The following is a 24,892-nucleotide window of genomic DNA, read 5'->3' as shown; positions in this document are numbered from 1 at the left end:
TTTGATTACGTTTGCGTTTCACTACTTTTGTCGTAACGTGTTGCAAAAGTTTTTTTTTTTGTAATTACACTTCAGTATTGCATTTTTAAGGCTGTAACATTTATTAACGTATTATTAGCCTTACACGTACTTATTACCCAAATAAACGAATATTGGCTAGTGAAAAGTAGACCAAACCTCTTCTCTTTATAAATTACTAGCTGTTGCCCGCGACTTCGTCCCCGTGGGTAGAAGATGGTGGTTATGATTTATACCTGCCCTGTTTTTTTCACATTTTCCATTGTATATTCGATCCTATTAGTCGCAGCGTGATGGTTTATAGCCTAAAGCCTTCCTCGATTAATGGTCTATTCAACACAAAAATAATTTTTCAATTTGAACCCTACTGGTTCAAATTCCTGAGATTAGCGCGTTCAAACAAACAAACTCTTCAGCTTTATATATTAGTATAGAGTATAGATATAGATTACATACCTCTTTCCTGTGTTTTGTGACAACATCAATAAATAAAAAAAGGATTTTATGCTATTAAGCATAAAATCCTTTTTTTTCAAAATGACTTTCGTGCGGTTATTATGCTTCTCTTTAGTTCCTATTCAAATGTTCTCTTTACGAAAATGTAGAATGTATAAAGGTTAGCCTGCACTATTCATCAACGACATGATTAGATGTCAATGTGACAGGCAATCGCCATATTGAAAATAACCGCAGTATTGAACACTGCAGGTAAGCAATTCATCAAAGTGATCATTCATCATTCTGTATTACGGGATATTGTACTGAATTAAGAGTAATGGGAGAAAACAGTTTGTTTAATAAATGGACTGAATTGTGTGCAATAGGAATAATGTCTGGGTTTTAGAAGTAAAAATCTGTTTTACTAAATGAATAGAAATGGTATTGTAATCAACCAAACTATCTGACGATGATTAAAAAAATGTTAACATCCATATTGCACGGTTAGCCGAAATAATGTAGTAAGAAGGGAATATTCTATAATCGATGATGTATAAAATCCACTCCTTGTTTTCGCGTTTCAAAATATTAATATTTGATATTCAAGCGTCACTTTTAAAGTGCCAGTTATCATTTTAGATTTGTAGAAAAAATTGTTTCGTTATTTTGGGCTTAAACAGAGATCTAGAGACAGGCTTAAACTAAAGAAATATAAATGACATAAAAATTCGTGAAAAACTGGAAAGAGGTTTCGGACCTGTTTTGCGCTCTACTTCACGATTCAAGCGTATTTTGCTGCATGGATGCACCTCACACATTGCATATATACTGTAAAGCGTATACAGCCACGCCTCTGTTCAATATTGAAACTTTACTCTCATTGCCAACCTTTAAAATGAAAAAGCTATAAATGGAATAAAAACTTTCCACTCTCAAAACATCAATTTGGCTGGAATTTGTTTTAAATGTCACGGAAGAAAAAAAGTAAGTTTATAAATCGACATTTTCTTTTTTAAATTTCTCCCAAACTTGAGTGCGTCCTCGATTTTTCTGTAGTTCTGTAATCGGATCTTAAGTCGTTGGAAATGGAACTTATTTGCAAATTATACCTGAGCAAAAGGAAAATATTTCATGTAAGTCCGAAGATGGCGCCTAATTCGTTGAACATTTATTAAAAAATGAACAGTGACACATGAATACTTCACTTTTTTAGGTCATTCAAAAAAGTGATACATATTAACTAATGTTAAGATGTCTCTATATACATTAGGGAAAACCTCAGTCATCAGTCAACTTCCACACGACTCCCATTTTAAATAACAAAGTAGACATCAATGTTGCGACGCGAAACTTTATAATCCTTTTCAAGCTGGAATGGCAGCTAGCCTTTGCATAAAGTTGAGTCACACATTTGATTCTGTGGAACAGTTGAAAGTTCGTACGAAGTATGAACGTAACAGATGCTGGCTGGTTTTATTGTGATTCCGCATTTAATTTAAACCACTCCTGGTTTAAATTGTTCCTTTGCAGCCATATTTATGATTGAAGAAAATAAAGTCTCTTAGATCGTATTTGAATGTGGAATTTTGAAAGATTGGTTAATATTTATTTTTTTCAGAACCAATTTACAACGCACTACAAGAACTTGAAAAAAATATTTAATTTGATTTTGACTTCCATGGGTGAGTCCGTCTTGTACTTGGTCCCTTTTTTATAAATTGAATGTTTTTACGATTTCATTGTTTAATTTAACGATTATTTCCATAAGGTAAATTAATTTCATATCAATGAACCTCACTGATCACTTACACATACCTACAGTGATGGATAGAATTTTATTAATAAATAGCTTTATAAAGAGCTATCAATATGTTGTGGGATTTTACTATCATTTCACACCCTTAACGCACCTGGGTACTGAATTAATGATAGCAATTCATTGTATATAACGCTAATGCACGTGACACGTTACACATTCATTATGTATTTATTAATGACTGTCCTGCGTTTCTATTGCTAAGTCTTTAAATAATGTTAATGCATTTGTGGAAGCGTAACGCATTTCGCGGCAAAGATGAGGCGTCTCTTTTCAATAACTAGGAAAAAATGTAATATTTTAAAGTGTTGAAGGCCACCTTCAACAATATCAGTGAAACAATCAATTCAGCTTATTGAGGCCTACTGCTGGGTATATGTCCCAAGTTGGGCTACAACACTTGCTCCTATGCTTTCCGCAACCAGTCCTTACCAGCTACTTATTCTAGGTCATCGGTCCATCGGACTCTACAATATGATATAATACTATTCGTTATTGTACTAAACTGCTTTTATTATAAGCTATACTTAATTCTGAAATAGAAAGTAAAGTCGTTGTAAACCACTCTATTTTCCTAAGATACAAAATCTTTAGATATTTTTTGAGCTCAGTAAGTCCAATAAGAAGTTTTTTTCTACAGAGGCAAGATTTGTCGTTTTTCCTAATTAACCTGACGCAATTGTGATAAAGGTCTATTCTAATTAATTTCACTCTAAAAATATATTTTCAGGACGTTTAAATCTTGTTCAAGTTTTAGTTTTGTTTACCAAAATAGATTTTTCAGTATTAGCAGCAGTAAGTGAAAGATTTGATAACAATTTAAGATCCTTTGTAGTAATGTTGACCAATAGCCACGCTAACCTCACTGTGCGCGACGTGCCACGGGTTCGATCAACGATTGATTGTTCCGAGTTTGAGTTTTCGTGTCTAAGAATTGAATGTTTGCGAAAACCTTCGCGATACCAATATTAAATTCCTTTGCGCGGCGGTCGTTAAAAAAGAGGATTTTTCCAACAAAACTGGACGAATTGGACCAATAAATATGAATCAAATACAAAATAAAGTATTGAAAAATATGAACAAAAACAAAATAATTGTAACCTACTTATTCGTTTTCATGATTCAACAACAAAAATACTGGCGCGTTATAAAATTTTAAAAGAAAAAACGAAAACGCTCCGACACAGAAAAATACTGGGAGTGAGAGAAAATAAATCCTTGAAAGCCAAATAAACGCTGTCACAAACTGTCTTGTGCTTTACGAATAAAATAAATACAAAAAAATTAAAATAATGATCACGACGTTAAAATATACAGGTACAAACATCTGAAACATACAAGTAATGAATACTTTTTCAAGTTTTTTTTATATGCATTGAGATAAACTACGCTTCGTTGTCGCAATATTGTCAAGTCGATCATTGTTAATTAAAAAGTTACGCTACATCGGCTTCGGACCAGAGTCGTTTAAGTAAACAATTTTAATGACACCGTTACAGCTAAAGTTAGTAGTTGTTAAATAAAAAACAAAATCTGATACAGCGAAGCAAGGCGATACAGTAAACAGGGCCCATATAGCATATAGGTTACATAATATATTATTTTTTATTAATTTGTTACTGACTTCCATTTGGCACTAAGGGCCTTTCTCAGCTTAGACATAAACAATTTTCTTCAAGAATGCTACAAAACATTCTCAAAACTATGATCTGAAATATTTATTGACATCGACAAAAGATTTTTAATGGAACTCTCATACAAATCCTTTGCTTCAGTCCCCTAAAAACATTGAAAAGAAACGTCTGCAGGACATCAAACACACCTGTCAAAAGCTCCCCTTAATCGCATTATCGATAAATAAAACCCGAAGCGTAGTATTCCTCAACCATTTGACAGTAATTAAAAACATAGTTACACGTAATACATACTTGGTCTCATCGATGTAGACCGCCTCAAGGACTTTCGCAGCATAGTGAAGGTTCTTTTGCAAAGTCTCTGCTGATATTTCACCTTTATTCAATTGTCTAAGGAGATAGCGTAATCTGTAACAAAGAGAGAAATTAGTTAGTTAAAATCATACATTATAGACTTGCAACGATTAGTATACACTTGATGTAATAATCATCATAATATCATTCGAAACCAGAACAACCTAAATAATATTATGATGCCACGTCAACTCGGTTGATATTAAAAAATCAATTTTCAAAATTTGGGCGCAAACATGCCCAAACGTATCACTTGAATGTTTGTAAAACCCCCGCCACACAAGGATTGAGTATATTCCTTAATGTAAGAATTTTTCAAAGAAAGTAAAAGAAGTGGGTCTTAAAAAATAATGAATAAAATAGCAATCTATCAATAAATCACGATGGATCGTATTGATCTCTTCAAATAAACAGAAAAATGATGAACACAAACTCGTAAATAGGTACGGTTCTACGTATAACATCTTTTTATGTCGAGCGGTTGATAAAATTAATCGCGCGAAATTCATTACGTAGCATTTTATGCTGGTCCCAGTTAATTATGGAGGTACTTCGTTCGAAATTATGCCCCGTCAGGAAATGTGGGAAGGATAATTTAGTTTTACCACTTTTGTGGGTTCATTCGAAGAGATTTAGTGTGGGTCAGTCAACAATTTGGAGTTCCTGCGAAGTCTTTCGGGTAATTTGGTCAATTTAGGTGGAGATGGTCATTGTAAGAGAAATCGACTGTGATATTAGGATGGTATAGTGCAAATAATGATCCATTTGTGTATGGCTTCGAATTACTTACATTTTTCAAATTCATGGGTAAACAGTAAACAAGTTGCTAATTTAATAAATTTTACATATATCAATTTAACAAACAGAAACTCAAGACAAGACTAATCTGTTACTTCTAATCGATCGCGCCAGTCGCCTTACCTACTGGAGTCCCTGGGTTCAGGGACCTCTGGGTTCAAATATTTCTATTACAACATGTCAAATTTCAATTAATAATAAACCAATTCTCCGTTACCCTTATATTGTTTAGTTAAAAAGTAACATTTCAAATAGGTAAAAACGTAAACAATCAGCAAGTCCTCCATCGTCCTCTTAAGGAGGCACAAGGGCAAAAAAAAACTTAACAAAATAAGCAACATTCTAAGCGAGTACCTAAGAATAGCCAATCGATTGTGGGAGTAAAGAGGTTCCTCAATATTAGTTTACACTACCCAACCCTGTACAAATTGGATTGGCCGCCTAATGCTTTACACATACTCATCGGAGATTTCCGATATCTAATATTACTGTTTTATTTGATTTCCACTTTGGGATGTGATTGGCTAAATTGTCTGTGTAAACTATAGTTAGATAAATCAATGTTTATGTTAGGTAGGTTACATTTTTGGGGTATATTGGTCTGTAACTACATTATTACTTAGTTAAAACTATTTCCTATTTGGATAAGGAACGATAATTTCTCGTTGTCACTATTATTGTAGTTTTATTGAAAAACCGGAACCGTATTACTGAGGCACTACTGTCTGATCGTTTATCCGTCTGACACATGGCTGTATACAATTGATATACATATTTAAATGGTAGCTAAAAGGATAAATAATCACTAAACTGTTTTCTTTCGATCCTTTAATTATGTATTATAATCCAATTATGTCTTCGATATAATCTGGTTATGAATTTAGTCATAAAAATATCTACGAACTCCACGCCCATATTAGTTCGTATTCATATTTCGGTCTCAGATAAGATACTCTTTCTTTCCAGCAGTGCACTATCAAAGTTTCAGAGTACACAGTTGATTGAGCCCAGTATAAGATGAGCCACTTTATTTAAGCTTGCTTGCTTCCCAATAGGTCCTCATAACTTAGTGTTTATCTCTGTTCATTGTTCAGTTTCATTGTTCGTCGTATTATCGGAGGCTGCACGTCTTGTGCAAGTATTTGAGCAGAATCTTATTGTAATCTCCTTAATGCTTGCTGCTCTGCTTATCTGTGCGTTTGCTTCAGATGTTTCTGATTCAAATGGTCTGCATGATTGTGATCGTTATTTAATGTTTAAATCTCTTTAAGTGAAGTAAACTTGATTATGTCTAATCGAAGGACCAGAATGTACTTCGATTGCTTAGAGCACAAAATGAGTTTGGGTTTATGAATGGCTTTAGCTTTAATTGATACATAGTCATTAAATGCACTTAAAGCAAATTATTATGAAGAAAATACCTCATTTATTAGTAACAAGTGGGAAAAATTCTTACCCACTTACTACGATATTTAGATGGATTTATTATATGCTCAAAATAACCCATAGAAAAAGGAACACAAATATTTTCCTTCTATCAGCTAGGCAGCATATCAAAGAAACGAAAGGAAGGATTCAAACCATCAATCAAAGCAAGACAAACAAACTCAATAATCAACAACTAGTCAAGCCATGAACGAGCCACTGGCAAGCGTAAACGATGCACCCGTCTCGAATGGGAATAAAACGCGGGAAACGCCAATCGAAATTCAATGGAATGGAGTGGGTTCGGGAGTCCCGAGTGCGATTAAAACGACAGATAAAACAGTTAGAGGTTTAATACGAACGCCTCACAATACCGTTGCGAGTGGAGACAAGTTTTTCCGCTTTTTTTAGAACGATCCACATTCATGAAAGTTTGGGGATGGTTTTTTATTTGAATCTGGGTTTCATGCAGTTATAGGTTATGACGTTGAGAGAAAAATCGGTCATAGTTCACCATCAATCATCAACTCCCTATAAGGCTAAGGGTCGGTACGTTAGAAAATATTAGTTTCTTATGAATGCCTTTAAAAAGGTTCTAAAAAGCTAATCAAACCAGTCCCAGCCTAGTTCTATATATTGGGTATAGAATTTAGAACGTTACATACGTTGACAATAGAACGACACGATTCAATTTGTCTCGAATCCCTTGGATTCTCGTCTATACGTGGTTTGGATTGATGAGCATAATATATAAATAATATGTGCTCTATATGTAAATTAATAGGTAAAATTATAGAAATATATAATGGGGTATACAGACTAGGAATCACGTGAAGTTTGAATTATAAAGAAGACATTTCAAAATATTGATTTGCATTTTTTATAAAGTTGGCGGAAATTTAATTTAATTTTGACGTGATGGAAAATTGATGTTTTTTTTTATTTAAAGTACTAATCCACAGATTTACTGGTAGCTAACGGGACAAGTGAATAAAAAACCTTTTTAAATTTTATACTCGATACATTTTCTCACACAAGGCTTATAATAATGTATGGTTTGCATTGTCATATTTGTGGAACAAAGATATGACCTTCAGCATAATATTCGCATACATCTTCATGAGACTTACCAGCCGAAGTGAGTCTCTTGGATAGAAATTTCCGTCATCCTTTAATGCATTTTGAATAACAACGCCTTGATCGATACTAATATTTTAAAGAACTTTTTTTGTTCCATTTCTCTCCTTTTATCCAACTTAGTTTAGCCTTAGCTGAGCTGTTATACACAGCTCTATGTTACAATATTTCAAATCACTTTTTCTTTATCTCCGCAAATCTAAAGCTGGAAAAGTAAATATTAAAAAAGAAACTGCTTGCGTGACAAAAGGACATTCTTCAAGCAAAACATTTCAAAGAAAATGTTTTAAAAGGCTTTTCGAGTCTCATATTTCATTCAGCCGAAGCATCGTTCTCGAACATTCGATCGATCCGCACTTCGGAGTGGTAACGAGTCCATTGTCTTTTTCTTTTTACAAATTTATTGCTCTCCTCGTTTTATAGGGCCATTTAACTTTATTGTTATTGAAGACCTTACAACGCAATCTGTTAATATTTTGTCGATGTTTTACTTTTTACTATTCCTTGTTGGTTTGTTAATTCCGTTGTTTGCTAACTTTTTTATTGTGCGTTGCATGGTCTGCTTGCGACTGTTGCCGTTGTAAACTGAAGGAAATGGCATTTAATTCATATGCCTGTTAATTCGTTTGTTTTTCCGAGACAGCGCTTTTAGTACTTTCAGGCCACTTGTTAGGCAAAACATCAAGAAGTTGTTATAATTTAAAGATATTATCATCCTTATTTCTCACTCGAAAATTACCAATTTTTTTCCTAAATATACACCATGAAAATAAAATATTTTAATTCTTCTTTTATACGCTTTTTTCTGTGAGAATAAAGCTTTACCATTTCTATAACCAGACGAGACTGGAAGGATTAAATGTTATTTAGCCCGGTCTGAACTTCAACGCTAGGTATATCGTTAGTAGTAATTATTGTGATGGCTAGTGATACAGACAGTGCAATAGCATTATGTTAAGATATTTACTGATGTTACTTTAGCTGTCTTAAAAAAGGGTTGAAGGGTTAATGAATGAATTTACCCGATCTATGCAAGTAGCCCTTAGCGTAAGCTTTGAAGACTACCACACTATATGTTGCCAACATCAAAATACTAAAAAAAATATGCTAAAATGCTACTGCAAAAATTGAAAATTCTCTGTATTGCTTCGACTTTTTTGATGTGTGTATAGTAGTAGTTTACACCCGGTTAATCAAAGTGTGCGCTTGAATTTCTCGTCTACAAAATTTCTAACCTACACATTATTACTACGCGAAGTTTAGAACATTTGATAAGTTACCAAGTTCATGAATTCTGACGGCAGGAGTATGAACTGAAAATTCACTGAAGTCAAACTCAAACCGCGCATTTTACGCAAGTTAAACTCTGCTAACGTCTTAGTACACGTAATATATTAATAGCTATTGGCGAAGTATACAGTAAAAACATATTGCAAAATATTTCCTTGCTTGTTCGTCAAACAATTTGAACAAAATGGAATGGAATATTCAGCAGCGAAAAATTTGAGGCTGGGAATATTATTAGTAATTGAATATGACGTATATCACAAGAGATAAAGATTTCTGTTTAATCTTTGGGTGACCCTTTGACCCGGGAAAGATAGCAAGAGCCAAAAAACCGTTAGAAACTGCCTTCATGCTACTTCCTACTAATATTACAAACGCGAAAGTTTCTAGATAGGATGTTTGTCCTATTTCACGCAAAAACTACTGAACACATTTAGACGAAACTTGGTACACAGATACTTTATAACCAGGATTAGCTTATAGGATTTTAATCCCGTTTTTATGTTCCCATGGGATCAATTTCGATTTCCAGCGGGCGGGGTTAGGCAACAGCTAGTCACAAATAAAGAAAAAGAAAGTCCTCCAAAATCAAACGAATATCCAATACAATAGCGAAGAAATATCTAATAACGTAGAGTACCTACATATATAAGATACATAGTAAGTACATGTAATATGTATTGTAATATGGCTGCCACTCAGGCGTACACAATCATGTTACATTCAGTCGTTTGATCTGTGATGACCGATATCACTATTGTTGAGGTTCTGCCAGCTGTATATAGATGTATCGGTATCTTTGAATGAAGGCATGGTTCTATAGAATAGTCTTGATGTGGTGGTGTCATTGTAAATGGACTGGTTGTGGAATTAATGGTTTTTTGGGCGAAATGGTGTGAAACAGGTTGTACAGATAGATGTATGGATAGACGAGAGGTATCCGTCACCACGTCAAGCTTGGCGTGCGCGACCTGTCCCGGGTTCGATCCCCGCGTTTTGTATCTTTGTGCATGTGCCTTGAATTTTTATGAAATCACTCACGACAAGGATTAAATTCCTTATTGCAATGCTCGTTTTAATTACAGTAACAATTTTATTACGAGTAAATTACTGCAATCAAATCGTCAGTTCGTTTGTTTCACTTTTTTCTTGAACTCGCTGAAAAAAGTTCTTCAGGTATTATTTTATAACTTGAGGAAAAAATCATAATCAACGCTCCTACATAATTTTCTCACACTTAGAAAAAAAAAGAATTCATATTTATAAATCAGTGAATCCAACTAAGAACAACAGAGTCAACATCTTCATCTTACTACAAGCCTTCCTCATACAAATATACACTCTTAGATAAAACAAGTAAGTTCACCTATAATGTAGTCTGCTTCAACAATATCCATTTGATCCGGCTCATAAGCTGTTTAAAACCAATCCGGGTATCCGGCCTCTCTCGATACCGGACCAAATGATCCGGAATAATTGACCTTATTGCCATGACAATTGAATAAAAGTGTACGTTTGTACCGCAAACTTTATTTTACCGGTGGCTGGGTTCAAAGTGGATAGTATTCGACAATGGTTCCGACAAAACTAGTGCAAACGTTGAGACTGAACTGAATGTAGTGCGTTGTTTGATATTTGTTAGTTTGAAAGTTGGAAATATATTGAGCTGTTAATGTTCATTGCTTCTTTATAAAGGTGCAGAGGAATAGGAAAGGATTGGGATGTTGAATTAGGACTTTGTAGTGGAAAACGTTTTGGCTTTTACAGCAGTTCTTGTTGGACACTGAATAAGGCTGGGGTCAAGATAAATACTCTTTTGCAAGTCATTTCGTGTCACTTTTTAGTGTGGATGAGTTTTGTGTATAGAATTGTTGTAGGGAGGAGTGAGCTCTTGTTCTGCTGTTCTGCTCTTGTACTTGAGCTCTTTGAGCCAGTGGATTCCGTCGTTGAAAATATCTCAAAAGTTTCATATGGTAACTGGATATCGATGCAAGTGTATTTCACCACATTACACTTGATATATGAACAAAAAAATAATCAAAAAGTATAATATGACTTTTGAGAAAAACGCCTTCGTGGATCTTTATCCGGATTGCTCGAACTACTTTTGGACCCAAACGTGGCGTTTTACTACAGATCAATATTTTTACTGTTAAGTAGGAAAACGCGTAAGCATCTAAGTCACTGTGGTATTTGAGACAGAATATAAATGTCGGGGTAATAGAGAAAGGGTTACATCCAAGTGGTTATTTTCCCTCGCCACAAATGATTGTGAGCTGGAAATAACGACAGTAATAAAAATGTCTGGACTATTATTAGAAAACTACTCTGGACTCCGATGAATTCATTTCAGAGATACAAGTTCTGCGCTCGCTGACTTTTTAATATCTAAATAAGGATTATTCGAAGTAAGCTTTAATTAGCTTTGCGAAAATTGAACAATAAATTTTACTAAGAACTGTCTTTGAGATAGATTAAAATGCAGTTGAATAAAATTGCAAGAAGGAAAACAAAAGCATTTCTAAAGAAGCGCTTGATTTAAAAGGAGGGAAAAATTATTCAACGTTATGAAGTGAAGTGTTACAATAATATTAATAAACTTAATCAAAAAAATGTATTCAGTAATCAGTCAAGTGCGAGTCCCATCCGCTACACCGAGAATTACGCTAAAAAAGCCAAATTTTTAATTGCCATTTGGCCAATTTGGCCGCAAATTTTTCTTTTGGTTTTCTACAGTACTATAAACGTCTACGTCTACTAGCACTTATTGACGAATTACAGACGATCCTGAAAAAGAGCAGAAAGTTTCCCCTACTTATATCAAGTATATAGACGGCAAAAAACTTGGGAATAGCACTCAATCCTCTTACATGAAAGTAGCTTATGAAGCTTTTTAAACGTCAATAAATTCTATATTACTCTCATATATCACCGTATTTCAAGCTCAAATTCCGCTTACTTTCTTTTAAAGGTCTTGTTACTCAAGGCAACTGAAATCATAATAATATATTTCAAGAGCAAACACGTACAACTGACTTCAAATAAAACTACTGAGCCATGACAGTATGGGAAATGACAGCTTTTTCACGCTTAATGAAGAATAGAATCAACAAAATCGTTTCATCCAGTCCATTCTGAGGCCTACAAGCGTTGAGTGATGGGCAGCTCACTTTTCGATCAGGACTAGGCTCGTGCCGGACAGCGCGTTCGTGTTCCACGCTCACCTCAAAGAGACGTCAGCAAGTTCTGTGGAGCCCATTAGGACTGATGCCTCTCGGGGCGGCGGGATTGTCCGAAACGGGACGCCGCCCTTTTGTGGCAAAAGAAGGAGCACGGGTGGATTTTTGTCAGTAGAAGTCTGACAATCCCATCTGCTCAATCCCAAGTGGAAGCAGTCATTTGATGATCCGGAAAAAAGTTCCTTTGAGCATTGCAACAAACTACATCCACAATTGGCCGCGAGAGATTAAGGAACGACAATGTATCTCCTAATCACTGGGAGTTGTACATAAGCGTTACTTCTTATACAACGGGCCTCCGTCTTTATGGGATTGTAATAATATCACTTAAGGTTTCTGTGTACCTTGAGTTATTTGTTTGCGATCTTAGGCGGAATATTACCGTCGTGGTTGTTTAAAGTATAAAAGGCTTAGAAGCCGTCCTAAACTAACAATACTGCCGGAAGACTTGTTAGTGGTGGTTGAAAGTAATACGAAGGACTTTAGTAGATAAATAGGCGTGACGGCAAATTTTCGTTTAAGCGGACATCTTTATTGGACGATGTAAACCTTTTCAGAGGTAAGTAAGGAAGTTATAGCAAGGAGTTTCAATAGGTTTGATCAATATAGATTTTATACTTATAAAATATGAAGTTGTTGAAAAAATGAAATTGTTGATGAAATGTGAAATTGATACCCATTACCACAATATTTATAAACTTTCTATAACTCACAACTAAAATTTTTCGTACGTGGTAAAAATAAGCTTTGAAATGCATCGGCAGGAGGATAAAGTCGCCTATAGTGAAACATTAATCATCCCAAATATTTATCAGGTGACAACCATTTCACTCCTCCAACATGTAACCGAAATATGTCAACTAGTAGACACTAGCTCAGATTAGGTAAACCGTAATACACGTAGAATATCTAGTACAGTCGGCATCAGTAGTCGGAAACACAATCCCCTTTAATAAATCCTAGTATTTGACAGTGACTTGAAAGAATTATTAAAAATGATAAAATAACAGATTAAACTGTTTTACAATTCCAACCTATCTGTCAACAGTTTTTTGTTAATATGATTGTATCAACCGACTTGTGTTGCCGACTGTACAATAGTACATTATGTAGAAAGTCTTACCTAAGGGCGGCCTTATCGCATGCGTCAGGCGTGTCGACAGCGGGCAAGTGCTCAGTGTCCAGGTCGAGAGAGTCGAGTTGCTCATCAGTGGGCGTGGGACAGCTCTCAGCCTTACTGCGGCTTGAGGAGCGGCGCACAATGGTCAGCGCGCCTTGTTCTGAGGACAAATATAATGTTTTGTTAGTAAGGTTCCTATTTTAAAAACTGTCATTATTTTCTTTTTTTTTTATTAAAGTGCAATGTTTCGAATAGTTTGATTAATGATTTTTCAAGGAGTTCTTTTTTTAATGCAAACTTTTTAATTGCTGTATTCTATTTACATGACGCATGTTTTTTTTTGTTTAAGTAAACATCGTTTTCCATTGGTTATCGCAAGGAAATGTTATTTTAAGAGTAAAATAAACTTCTTTTACAAAATGTTGTTCTAAATAATTATTTTGAGACTCAGTATTTCGTGTCACTAAACACTTCTCTCAAGACAGTCTCGTTTTAAATGAGGTCTTTATTTATGGTTATCAAGACAAGAATTATTTAGCGAATAATGCCTCTGATCTTTGGACATAAAATTAAGCTCCTTTCATCTTCATTTAGCGGTTTCTTTGAATGGGCTACCAGTATTTAATTCGACAATTTGAATAACATTATTAACCCTAGAATACTAGGAGAACTTTTTCGAAACATTGCTATTTTAAAATACAGATACATTATTAAACATTGATTAACCTTAAAATGACTTTACTCATGTGATTTCTAATATTATATCCAAGTTTTGAAACTAACCAAGATGCATACTCAGACAAGCGCTTAAGACGCTTTTGTATCTTGGTACCATTTACCGGAGTAAAGCCGTTTTTAAGTGTTATTATTCACAATAGTTTTAATACACATATAACAATATCATGTCTAGAACTAAGTACCCATAAAGGACATCCACATGCAGCGCGCTATGAGCTATTAGTGCTGTTATTATAAAAGCGAGATAGCACGAAATACTATGCATAGTGGTGTCTCGCTTTTACAACGGTTAGCTAGAGCTCTCGGTACGAGAACAGCTGCCTACCACCACTTATAATATAAAGATTGTGCAGCAGTGGGAGCGAGATGGCGTACTGTTATTCGGAGTATATTGCAACTGCTCAGGTAAACATTTTTAGGAATTCATTTTATTAATTATGCAATGGTTTACTTTCGCGTATTTTCCGGGGCTACCTGTCTCGTTTCATCATGTATCACTTATAATTAATTAGTCTCAAGATGTTTCTAATTTATTTCTTGTTTTTGTAGAATTAATATGACGTTCCTGCTTTTATTATAGCGTTTAGAAGTGTTGCCGATTTCCATCAAATGAATTCCTCATAAGTTGCAATACACCCTGAATTACCAGTAGATACAGCGCTGTCACACTTCCACCTCTAAACCAATCTTATCTTATGAAGTGGTGGTTTAAGTAAAGATTAATAAAATTGAAGAAGAAAGTATAATAGAGGATTGCATCATCATGCACTACGTGTTACTAATTAAGGTACTTCTAGTAAGAAAGAAGAGTTTGTTTAGTTGTGTTGTTCTTTGTATTAGTAAGTTTAGTTGTTTATGTAATTTCCTTTTTTTTAATACGCCATCTTTGTACGTAAGAACAGTAAAAATTGTTTATTTTAAAAGTAATTACGTACGTAATTTAAGTGTAGCACAGATACAAAAAAGATTGCGAAAAAAGTTTTAAATTGTTAGGAGTTATATGCTTAAGTTATATTAAAAGATATGTATGTCCTATGTTAGTAGAAGGTAAAATATTAATGTTGCTATATGAATATTATTTCGAAAATATTTTACTCATACACACTGATTTAAGTATTATATTTGGTACTGTCTTGCCACTTGCTATGAAAAGTACCAATCAATGAAATGTGAATAAAATGTTTTTTTAGTAGTTTATGTACACACTGATTTATTTTTAAATACAATATTTTCTAAACAGATGTTTGAAAAAAAAACGACGGCAAAAAGAAAATTCTTTGGAAGTTATAGCACTCAGAAGTGACGACAAACTGCAAGATAAAATTGTTCGAGTTAAGAACTTGTCAACTCAGTCTCAACTGCATAAATATTTAAATTGATAGAACAAAAAACAAGTTATGTTTTCAGCAAGAAGGTATAATTACATTCTTCAAAATGTTTTTTTTTTTTATCAAAAAGCGGCCATCATTGCAACTCGAAATCAGGTATTCCAAACTTGAATTCTGAACATAGATTTCACGGGATTTGGCCAGTTTATTCAGCGATCAATAAATGGCACGTGCAATTTTCGTATTCAGAACGTTACGTTTGTTACGTTGGTACATGTACAGCTTTATTTTTTTTTACATTTTAAACTGGAACTCATCGTGTTTGATTACAAGGATTCCGAGAATGTTGAATACATATTATTAAAAGCATTTCGTGGAATGTTTTCAGTGGTATTTTTGTTAGTGTGTTAAAGAAAGATCGGTTTTAAATGTTAATTGGATGCTTCATTATTTTGTATGAAATACTCACGATTCTCTATTAGACTTCCGTGCTGACCTGAGAAAAAAAAGGGAAAATGTATAACTTATTGTTTTATTCGAGATTGTTGTTGTTAGTAATAAACAAAACAATGGCTTGTAAACCAAAGAATCAAATTATTAGTTAAATGTGTTTCCCGCTAAAATTGTTATTTAAATAATAGATAATTTACCTTTTTTTTTTGCCGTTCTATTTTAACTTATCAGGCTATAAACGACTGGAAAAATAATTACTTTCTACTCGTACATTAATAATCGAAATTTAATTATTTTCTCCTGAAAACAACGCTATGTAAAAGCTACCGTCAAAATTTGCTAATACCTATTCATGCTTACAAATGCAAACAATGATAAAACTATAAAAATAATTTGAAGAAGTCAAGTGTTGCCAGACATAATTATTTAAGAAAAAGACGTCACAGTTCAGTAAGTCATCATTTTTCATTCCCACTTAGTTTATTTATTCAAATGTTTCCATTCAACTAAGATGGTATCTAGAAAGGCAGTCTGTTGACGCGGTACGTTACCATGGCAACCGGAGGAAGGGACCCAGAATTGCATTGCCGACGCAAGACAAATTGAAATTCTAATTTGATTGCGCAGTGAATATTATTTTTTTGTAAAACGAATGCTTTTCATTACGTTTTGCCAAGATAAGACCCCAGTGACCGATAGAATTGTTTGAGGAAAATATTGAAAAATTTCATGCAAAATGTTTCATAAACAAATTAAATTGCCGACGATAAAATATAATTTAAATTTAACATCCCTAACCAAAAATCGTTTGAAAACCAGCATTCTATACCAATATAAAGTTTACCTTTCACGTCAAATCATTAAATCCGGTTTTGTCGAGTGTTAAGCTTCAAACAACCTCGTTATATGACAGTGGTTGGAATACTTGGCTTTACAGAATACGTGTTTACATGTGACGACTATGTTTTATACGTTAGAACTTTCGATTGTTTTTTTCGTCGTGACGGGGACGGTGTTTGTGCGTACCACGAAAGAAATATTAGCAACCTCAGGAGGAGCTATTTTTGCCGATGCTTGCCAGGCCAGTTCGATTGCAGCAATATTGTCCGAAAAGGTTACAAATTCCGGTATACAAAGGATAAAGGAAGGAACATGGGTGGGTTTTAGGTAGTCAAAGTACGACACTTCTCAAAAAAATCAGCAATGTTACACTGGCCGATTTGTCGAAAATTTCAATTATTCTTTTGAAATGAATTAAAGTTAATTAAAAACACAAGGTATTTTTAAAGTTTCTCACGATGAGTTCTAGCAGTGTTGTTGAAACCTTTGCTTTAATTTTGTCGACACATATTTTCATTTGAATAGGACGAGAAATAAAATAATGTCGGTGTAAGTAGCTAATATTCTCGCAAGTTGGACATTAATCAAAAGACGGGAAATCTGATTCGTGGAATCGGTAATAATATGATACTAGACAGTACTCTTACAATATAATATCCCTTATTAAATAATGTGATTCGTGACGCTTTTCAAGGAGGCATTTTGCAATAGAATTATTAATATTATGTTTTTTTTTGTTTCGGTAACTCGGTACAATAATTTTCAAACAAAATTTTCCCGTCGTTTATTGTTTTAAGGTTCTTTTACCCAGCTATATCTGTATTTACAATTGGTTGGTCATCTGAAAATCAACCATGACGCACTTGGCTCGATAGGGCAAGAGCCTTCGACCCTGAATTTTTCTAAGTACTTGCCCAGCAAAGACGGGTTTAAGGTATTATTTTATTAACCTTTACAACCTGTTACCTGGTAAAGAACCATATCCCAAAGTTTGCAATCGCTAGATTTTTGTACCTGTTTTGGGGAATAACAGATAAATTTTCTGCTTTGATTAAATAAGCTCTGGCTCTTATGGGCTCTTGCCATACAAATTTTACTATCGGCCGAAGTATAAAGCTAACTCTTACCCGTATCCCCTCAATTTAGAAACTCCATAAGTTTGTCCTACATTCCTGAACATACTACATTGTTGTTTCAGCTTTCAATTCGCTTGCAAGTTTCGAGCTCATATTTTCTACATGGTATCCCCAGAGACGAACGCTACATATCCTACACTGCCGTCTCGATTGTATCTGTATGGACTTAAGCTAGATCCATTGCAATCACATGCAACTCTCGTACTGGATGGAAACCCTTATTTCGTTGACATAGAGACCATTTTTGAGTAACAAATTGTATTTGTTTGAGTTAGGTTTATCAATCCAATGAAGTAAAGAGTATAAAAAACCATTCAGCTACGCGTTGTACAAAATCTAACAGAACTTGGAAAGCTTTAAAAAAAATATAACACTATTTTAAAATCGAATAAAAATTGACAAAAAAATAAGTAAGGAGGTATTATTTGTTAAGAATATTAAAATAGTAAAAGAATAAAATACGAAGACAAAAGCGTTAATGACAGATTCTTAAAAAGTCACAATTCTAATTTTGAATTTCTGAATTTTAATACTTCACCTATTTCGTGATGGGATGTTTCATTGTGTGTCTGTATTTATTGCTGCTGTAAACCCAGATACAGCTTTTGAATAAACAATGTATTTTAAATGGAGAACAGTCAGTTAACAGCTGGGTTGCCAGTGTTACAATAGTTTCGTGACTATTTGCTGTGTATTAAATATGAATCTTAATGTTTGTATTATATATTGGAGATATTGTGTTTCGTGATTTATTTGTGAAAAAATGTATTTGCGGTTCAGTTGTTTTGTTTAATTGTAAGTATTTGTCAGTACAAAATTATTATAGGGAAAAATTAATAATATAAAATAGAGATAAAGATTTTATAGTTAAATAACTCTAATTATTATATTTAAAATTTAATATAAATTAAATTGTAAGTTTGCAGTAACTGCGTAACAATATTACTTTGACTATGACGTACTAAATTCTAAGGGAATACGAGTTCTCCTATAGTAATTAGTTGTAAGTAAGTTTCCTAGAAGTCAATATTCTGGGAAATAACGCAATTCTCTGATACCCCATGTCTTTAGGCTTCATCAGCGCATGCCTACGAACAAATCCCTATGGGATTGTATCATGGTAGTCGCTGGAATACCAAATTTGATAAGTATCGGAGACTTGCATTGCTACCTATATGTTGAAAATTTCTGAGAATAAAAGAGACGAAAACAGTGTACAAATGAAAAATGTAGTCAGAAGTGTCTAATTAGAGATATGTGTTTAGAAATCCAGAAAAAATGTTAAGGGAATATGATATGTGATCCAATAGCTATAGAAAACAAAACTCAACTTCACTTTCCACTCCAATTGATGAAAAATACGTCACTGACAGTAAAAAGGGTTTTGGTTTCCATAGCAATGACGTAAGCGTGATATGTGCTGAGGGTCTACCACACCCTCTATAAGTAACATCATTGCAGTTGTGGAAAAGAGACGCAAATATGTAGCATTAGTGTTGCTGTCTCGCTTCAGAATGCAGTGATATTTACTTTAAGCGATGATAGGGCCTGATGCGTCGGAGTCGCAAAAACAAATGACGAAAGACGAAACGAAACGTGCACGAGACATGACGGCTGTGGCGATGGTACATTTAAAACGAATGCTACTTTGAAATGACACGATTGATTTGATTTTATATTTGGAATGAATGACGTCAGTGAATGATTTGACTTTTGTTCTAACACTCAATTTGGATTTGGGTTCCGAAGATACTAGAAATTTTAGGGTTGTAATATTGTGAAACTTGAGAACGACATGTCATGTAAAATAAAGGTTTTTATATATATAAACTTTTATTTACATTAAAATTGGATTTAAGTTTGACTCATTTACAATTAAATAAAGCTATTTTCTTAGAATTCTCGACACTAATAATTTCCAATGAAATGTTATGTTGTTTTTTAAATATAATCTTTCATGGATTTCAGGCTGGAATATTTTCTCAAGGATTTTAGGTACGGATACGACAAATTATTATCATTCCTTTTAGGCTGCGCTTCGTTTATTTATTTTAGTAATCACGAATCTGAGTATGTAATTGTTTTCATATTGTATGAGTTATTTATTAGTATAAACTTTTTTCGATAATTTTACATAATTGTTGCCTGCAATGTTATTTTTTAGTTGTTAAGGAAAAACTCTTGTCACTGTGATTTAGAATTTCGGATACTGAATGAAATGAGACAACTGTCTGGAAATCTCGGCATCTGCATCATATTTGAATCAGATGAATTGAAATCTTTTTTTTTGCTGTTTCCACGTTTCACGATCGTATTAGTTTTATACTTTTTCCTACTTGTTGCTATTTCTTTTTCAGGTTCTGATTTTAAACGACTACAAAAAGGTTCTAAAGTTCTTTAGACATTTAAATATTCCATCGTCACGACCGCCACAGTACTAAGCCGTGCTTACTGGGAGGGGTGCCGTTGCGGGGCGCGGGAGGCGGCGGGGGGCGCGGCGGCTCCTCCCGCGGTGCGCCCGCGCCGCCCGGCGGACTCGCCACTGCAACATCAAAACCTTGTTATCGTGATCTAAGACATTGAAGACCTATATTTTGATGTCGTTTATAGTTATTGCAACTTTCAAGTATATTTTTGTGAAAAAAAGTATTTCTTTTGCGGTCATTGCACACTTGATTGTTAAGCCTGAAAATATGTGTCCCAGTGTGATGCTACTCAACGCCATTTTGTAATTTCTTCTGTTACATGTCTATAGCGTGATGCTCTAGTAATAAGCAGTTGGCTGTGCTTCTACAGAAACAAGAATGAGATAATGTTAATGATAAGCTTATGTTAATGTTATGGTTAACAAGTCTGAAACTCAAACAATCTTATGACAGGGAATCAAAATCTAGGTGTTTTTCTTACTAACATATTTTATGTTACATAAATAAACGACTTTTTTATTTATTCCAATAGCATTTTTGATTTGGTGTTCCTTGCTTATTTATTTTCTTTTTTCTCAATCGCGTTCTATTAAAATTTGTAACTGAATTTAAAGACACATAAGTTAAAGAATTCTGTTGTGAAACCAAGACTGTTTATTTTTTTAAAGTACCAAAAAAAAAATGGAGTATAGTACATTATAGGTATACTTGTAACATAAACAATCATTCTAATATGAATCCACATCAAACTGAAAATTAAACTTTAGCTATCTCACGAAACATTGTACCAAACAGTTATTGTCGGTTCAAGTTAAAGCAACAACTGTTACGTTCAATTGTTTGTATAAGTAAATAGTTCAAATGGTAAACAGCTATTACAGTTAAGATGCGCAATTTAACTGGCGTTATGATCAAAGGGATATCTTGTAGTTATTTCGTATTTAGCACTGTTACAGAAACTATACAAATAACAATTACTTGATACAGTTAAATATTATTACTTATGGGGTAAGCGGAACTGAATATTAATTAATTTATATTTAGTAATATCGAATTAATTAGTGAGCATCGATGGCTCTTCAATACCTATTGTTATATGAAGAGGTTAAGTTTGTGATGATATAAGGGGTAAACTGAAACTCAGATCTACTAAACCGATTTAGGGAATTTTATCTATGGAAACCTATTTTATTTTGCAAGTGTCATTATGTTATTATATATATCACCTCACACTAACGCACATATATTATAAAGTTTGTAAATATGGGTAGATTTTTGATACTCTTTCATGCACAAACTACTGAACAAATTTAGACGAAATTTGTGCACTGATTGTTTATAATCTTGATTAACACATATGATAGATTTTCATCCAAATCTTATATTGCGGGATCACTTTCGATTTGAAGCCGCTGGCCACAGCTAAACAGCTATCGATATATCACAGTGTAGTATGATAATAGTTATATGTCTACGTAGAACCTACTTATTACCTGTCTAAAAAAAAGATTCCTTAAAAGGTATAACACGTCTTATAAGTGAAAGTGTCTGACGAAAATGTGACATGGGTATCCTTAACTCAATGCGATAAATTCCCTTGAGTTCCTTCCTGTAGGTACCTAATATTTGTTTTTATTTTAAATACCTAAACATGTTTTCTGGTGACAACCAATCGTGAGTTACTTGTTTCACGAATTTGGTGTGTTTTAAAGTGCTCGAACAGCAAAGTTCTATCTTCTACCCCATTGATAAGTTTAATTCATACATCGTCAGCATCACCTACTTGCTACTCACATGTTGTCATAATGTTAGTGATATTGGCTGTCGTTTATTATTGCATCGCCTGAGTTCCAAGTATGTGTTCTTTATGGATTTCGTTTAAATAAGTGTGTTTCTACTGACAGTAGTTTAACATGTATTTCAAGGCTTTTTGTCGGTTTTCATTGCGATACCTAGTATATGTGAAAAACAAAAAAAAAAAACTATACAAAAATAAACTATGTTTTCGAAATTGAAACTGACGATTAAAAACATAAGCGGCTTAAAGCGCTACATCAAAACGGTACACAATTATATTTGAAGCGACAGGGCGCTAATGACAGAGCGACAGCGGCTTAACTGACAGCCTACCACTATAGAGAACTAAACCTCGTGTCGTCGTGGAAGCGAGAGAGCTATACTCGCTGTAGAGCGTTGTCTCTCTCACACAACTACATATTATATTACCTTAAGGAACAGAGGCCCTTGTAACATGAATAGCAGATTGAAATATAACGTTTGCCGTAATGATAGTAATATGTTGGAAAATTATTTCTCTTATAGGTTTGAGGGCGTATAGAATGTTATGTGACTGACAGATTGCGTAGATATTTGTATATTTACTTGTATTATTTGTGTAGTGTAGTTTGTGGATCTTTATTTTAATATTCTATTTGAATAAAGGCTTTGAATGTCAAGGAGATAAATTGCTTCTATGTTAAGGTATTTATATGAGAAAGTCGTTTGCTTAGGACAAGGGTTATAGTGGGACGATGTTATTATTACTACGAGTATGTAATTCTTAGTCTCTTGTATTTTAAAGGAGATTGGGGAAATAAGTATCATCGTCCATGTTTGGGTCTTTATCAAAATATATTTAAGTTGGTAGTGGCCTGTATATAAGCTGTCTGCTGCTTAATGACCTATATGGTTTAAATTAAATTAACCTATCTGGGGAATAATTCAGGGAGAATTTTTAAGCTGAACTCTGTACACATAAAAGTACACTAAAAATTAAAGGAATAAATGCTTTTTTTAAGGACTCTCGTACTAAAGAATTTATTAAATCCTTTTGTCACACACCCAGTCCCCCAGACTCAGAACTAGCATTCGTGGATCACACAAACACTTATTTTACGCGGGAATCGAACCCTCGACTAGTGCATAGCGTGTTTGGCATGGTCACCTCAACCACTCGCCTATCCGTGCAGAATCAAGATAAGCAAAATTATTTATTTTTACCTAAGAAATTTGATCTCAGTTTTACAAAAAATAGACGTAATAGAATCAGGAATAATTAAGCGCTATTCTTTCCTTTTTTTTGACAAAGATTTTTTTTTATGCATTGATTTAATTATTGTTTATGTTTTTTTTTGTATATAGCAAATGATTGTACTGCAAATATTTAACTCTGTAAAATTGTAAATAAAAACTCAAATACGTCAAGTTATTGAAAAAGATTAACTTGGCATCTTAGTAAAGAGCGCTGCAATTAACTTGAGTTAGGAGCTTGCTGCTCTAGTAACAAGTGAAGCTACAACAGCTAATTCCTGAGTTTTAAACTGTTTTGTAAGAAGGCTGTTAAGTTTAACTTAAGATAGTTCAAACTTTTTACGTTGATTGGTGAAGTTTGGCATTTGATTGAGATTTTATTGTTTATATACTTAAATTATTTCTCATAAGAAGACATAATGTTTCAAAGAAAACTCAAACAGCAGTTTCTTCAAATTTTGTTTTAAAGTTTTTTTAAAAGGCCCTTTATAAAAGTAAAAAGCTTATTAAAATTATTACATGACTCTTTTAAACTAAAAAAAATAAATGAATTATAACTCTACAAGACAGAGTTGCAAGTTACACAAAGTCAACTTTAAATCATACGTATTTCATTTTATAGTTGTTGTTTTGTATACCTAATGGGTTTATGAAAGCAAGCAGTGGGGTATTAGTTGGTTTGGCTGTAAGCACTGATAACGTAGTTGGCCAAAGTTAACGAGAATTCAATCTCTTTGCCGACTGATTGGACCGAAATACCTTAACTGTGGTTAGGGCTCTACCACATAGACTGTTAGATCCGATTGTGCGGTAACGTTTGGTACTTGGTTTTCATTACTAGGATTTGTAGCCATCTATCGGAATGTTATTTTGATGATATGAGGAATCGTAAAGCCTGGAAGGATGTGAGTGGTGTATCCACGCCAAACCTCTTTGATTCTCGCTTAGGACAAGAATTGGTTTGACTTACGATGCTAGTTCTGAGTCTGGGCGTCTTATGTATGTGTAAAGTTAAATGTATGCTAAACCCCTCGCGACAAGATTTAAATACTGCGGGAGTGGTTTAAAAATATAGCAGAGTGCTACAAGTAAATCTTTTTGCTTTACTTTCTTCATAACCTATTGCATTTGGAAACGAAGCATTCCATGATAAGACTGAATAATAGTTGATAAAGATTAACTTACAGCAGCTAGGGCAACATGATGTTTTTTACTCAACCCTGATTATCATACTTTGATACTGGACAGTCATTATAATCCAGATATAGCAAAAAAATATCTTACACACCGTATTTAACCAATTATGATACATGATATCGTAACGCTTGCTTTTGTATGAAAATAGAATTAGATATCAGATTTTCTCTATCGTCACAAAAGAAAATGGTCACGTGTTTTATATTCGCTCTTTAAATAACGATATATGTCACTCGCAGATTTTATATTTGAATAAAACATGGACTGTGTATTCTTTGAGTCTTGACGTGAATATAATAACATTGTATCTGCTGTCGGCAGGTTTGCGATTCATCTGCAATTGAGAAATCCTATTTCCTGAATAGTTTCTTTTAAAGATACTTGTAAAATGTTCTGTAAACTGTTCTTCTTAGCTATTGGTAAGGCTGAGTTGATTTTATAAATACTATTCTCGTGTCACAGCAAAATGTGTCTATTT

The 24,892-nt window shown here is 33.8% G+C and overlaps 1 protein-coding gene and 1 long non-coding RNA gene across 5 annotated transcripts in view; one reads left to right on the top strand and one right to left on the bottom strand.

Moving 5' to 3' along the window:
- LOC113493155 (calcium/calmodulin-dependent 3',5'-cyclic nucleotide phosphodiesterase 1) overlaps positions 1–24,892 on the bottom strand; it is a 179,082-nt gene that overhangs the window by 34,844 nt on the left and 119,346 nt on the right. For all 4 annotated transcript variants that reach the window (XM_026870978.1, XM_026870980.1, XM_026870981.1 and 1 more), the window contains 3 exons: positions 15,802–15,828; positions 13,270–13,426; positions 4,201–4,314 (listed from right to left, as the gene is read on the bottom strand). In XM_026870978.1, coding sequence (XP_026726779.1) covers positions 4,201–4,314; positions 13,270–13,426; positions 15,802–15,828 — 298 coding nt within the window. The remainder of the gene's footprint in view (positions 1–4,200; positions 4,315–13,269; positions 13,427–15,801; positions 15,829–24,892) is intronic.
- On the top strand, positions 1,452–20,202 carry LOC113493161. Its single transcript, XR_003400547.1, has 3 exons — positions 1,452–1,589; positions 2,075–2,138; positions 20,119–20,202. It is a non-coding gene; the product is annotated as an uncharacterized LOC113493161 (long non-coding RNA).

The sequence above is a fragment of the Trichoplusia ni genome, chromosome 4, assembly GCF_003590095.1.
Source record: "Trichoplusia ni isolate ovarian cell line Hi5 chromosome 4, tn1, whole genome shotgun sequence".
NCBI classification, from domain to species: domain Eukaryota; kingdom Metazoa; phylum Arthropoda; class Insecta; order Lepidoptera; family Noctuidae; genus Trichoplusia; species Trichoplusia ni.
Note: the sequence above shows the minus strand (reverse complement) of the source record. Positions and strands in the feature narration are given on the sequence as shown.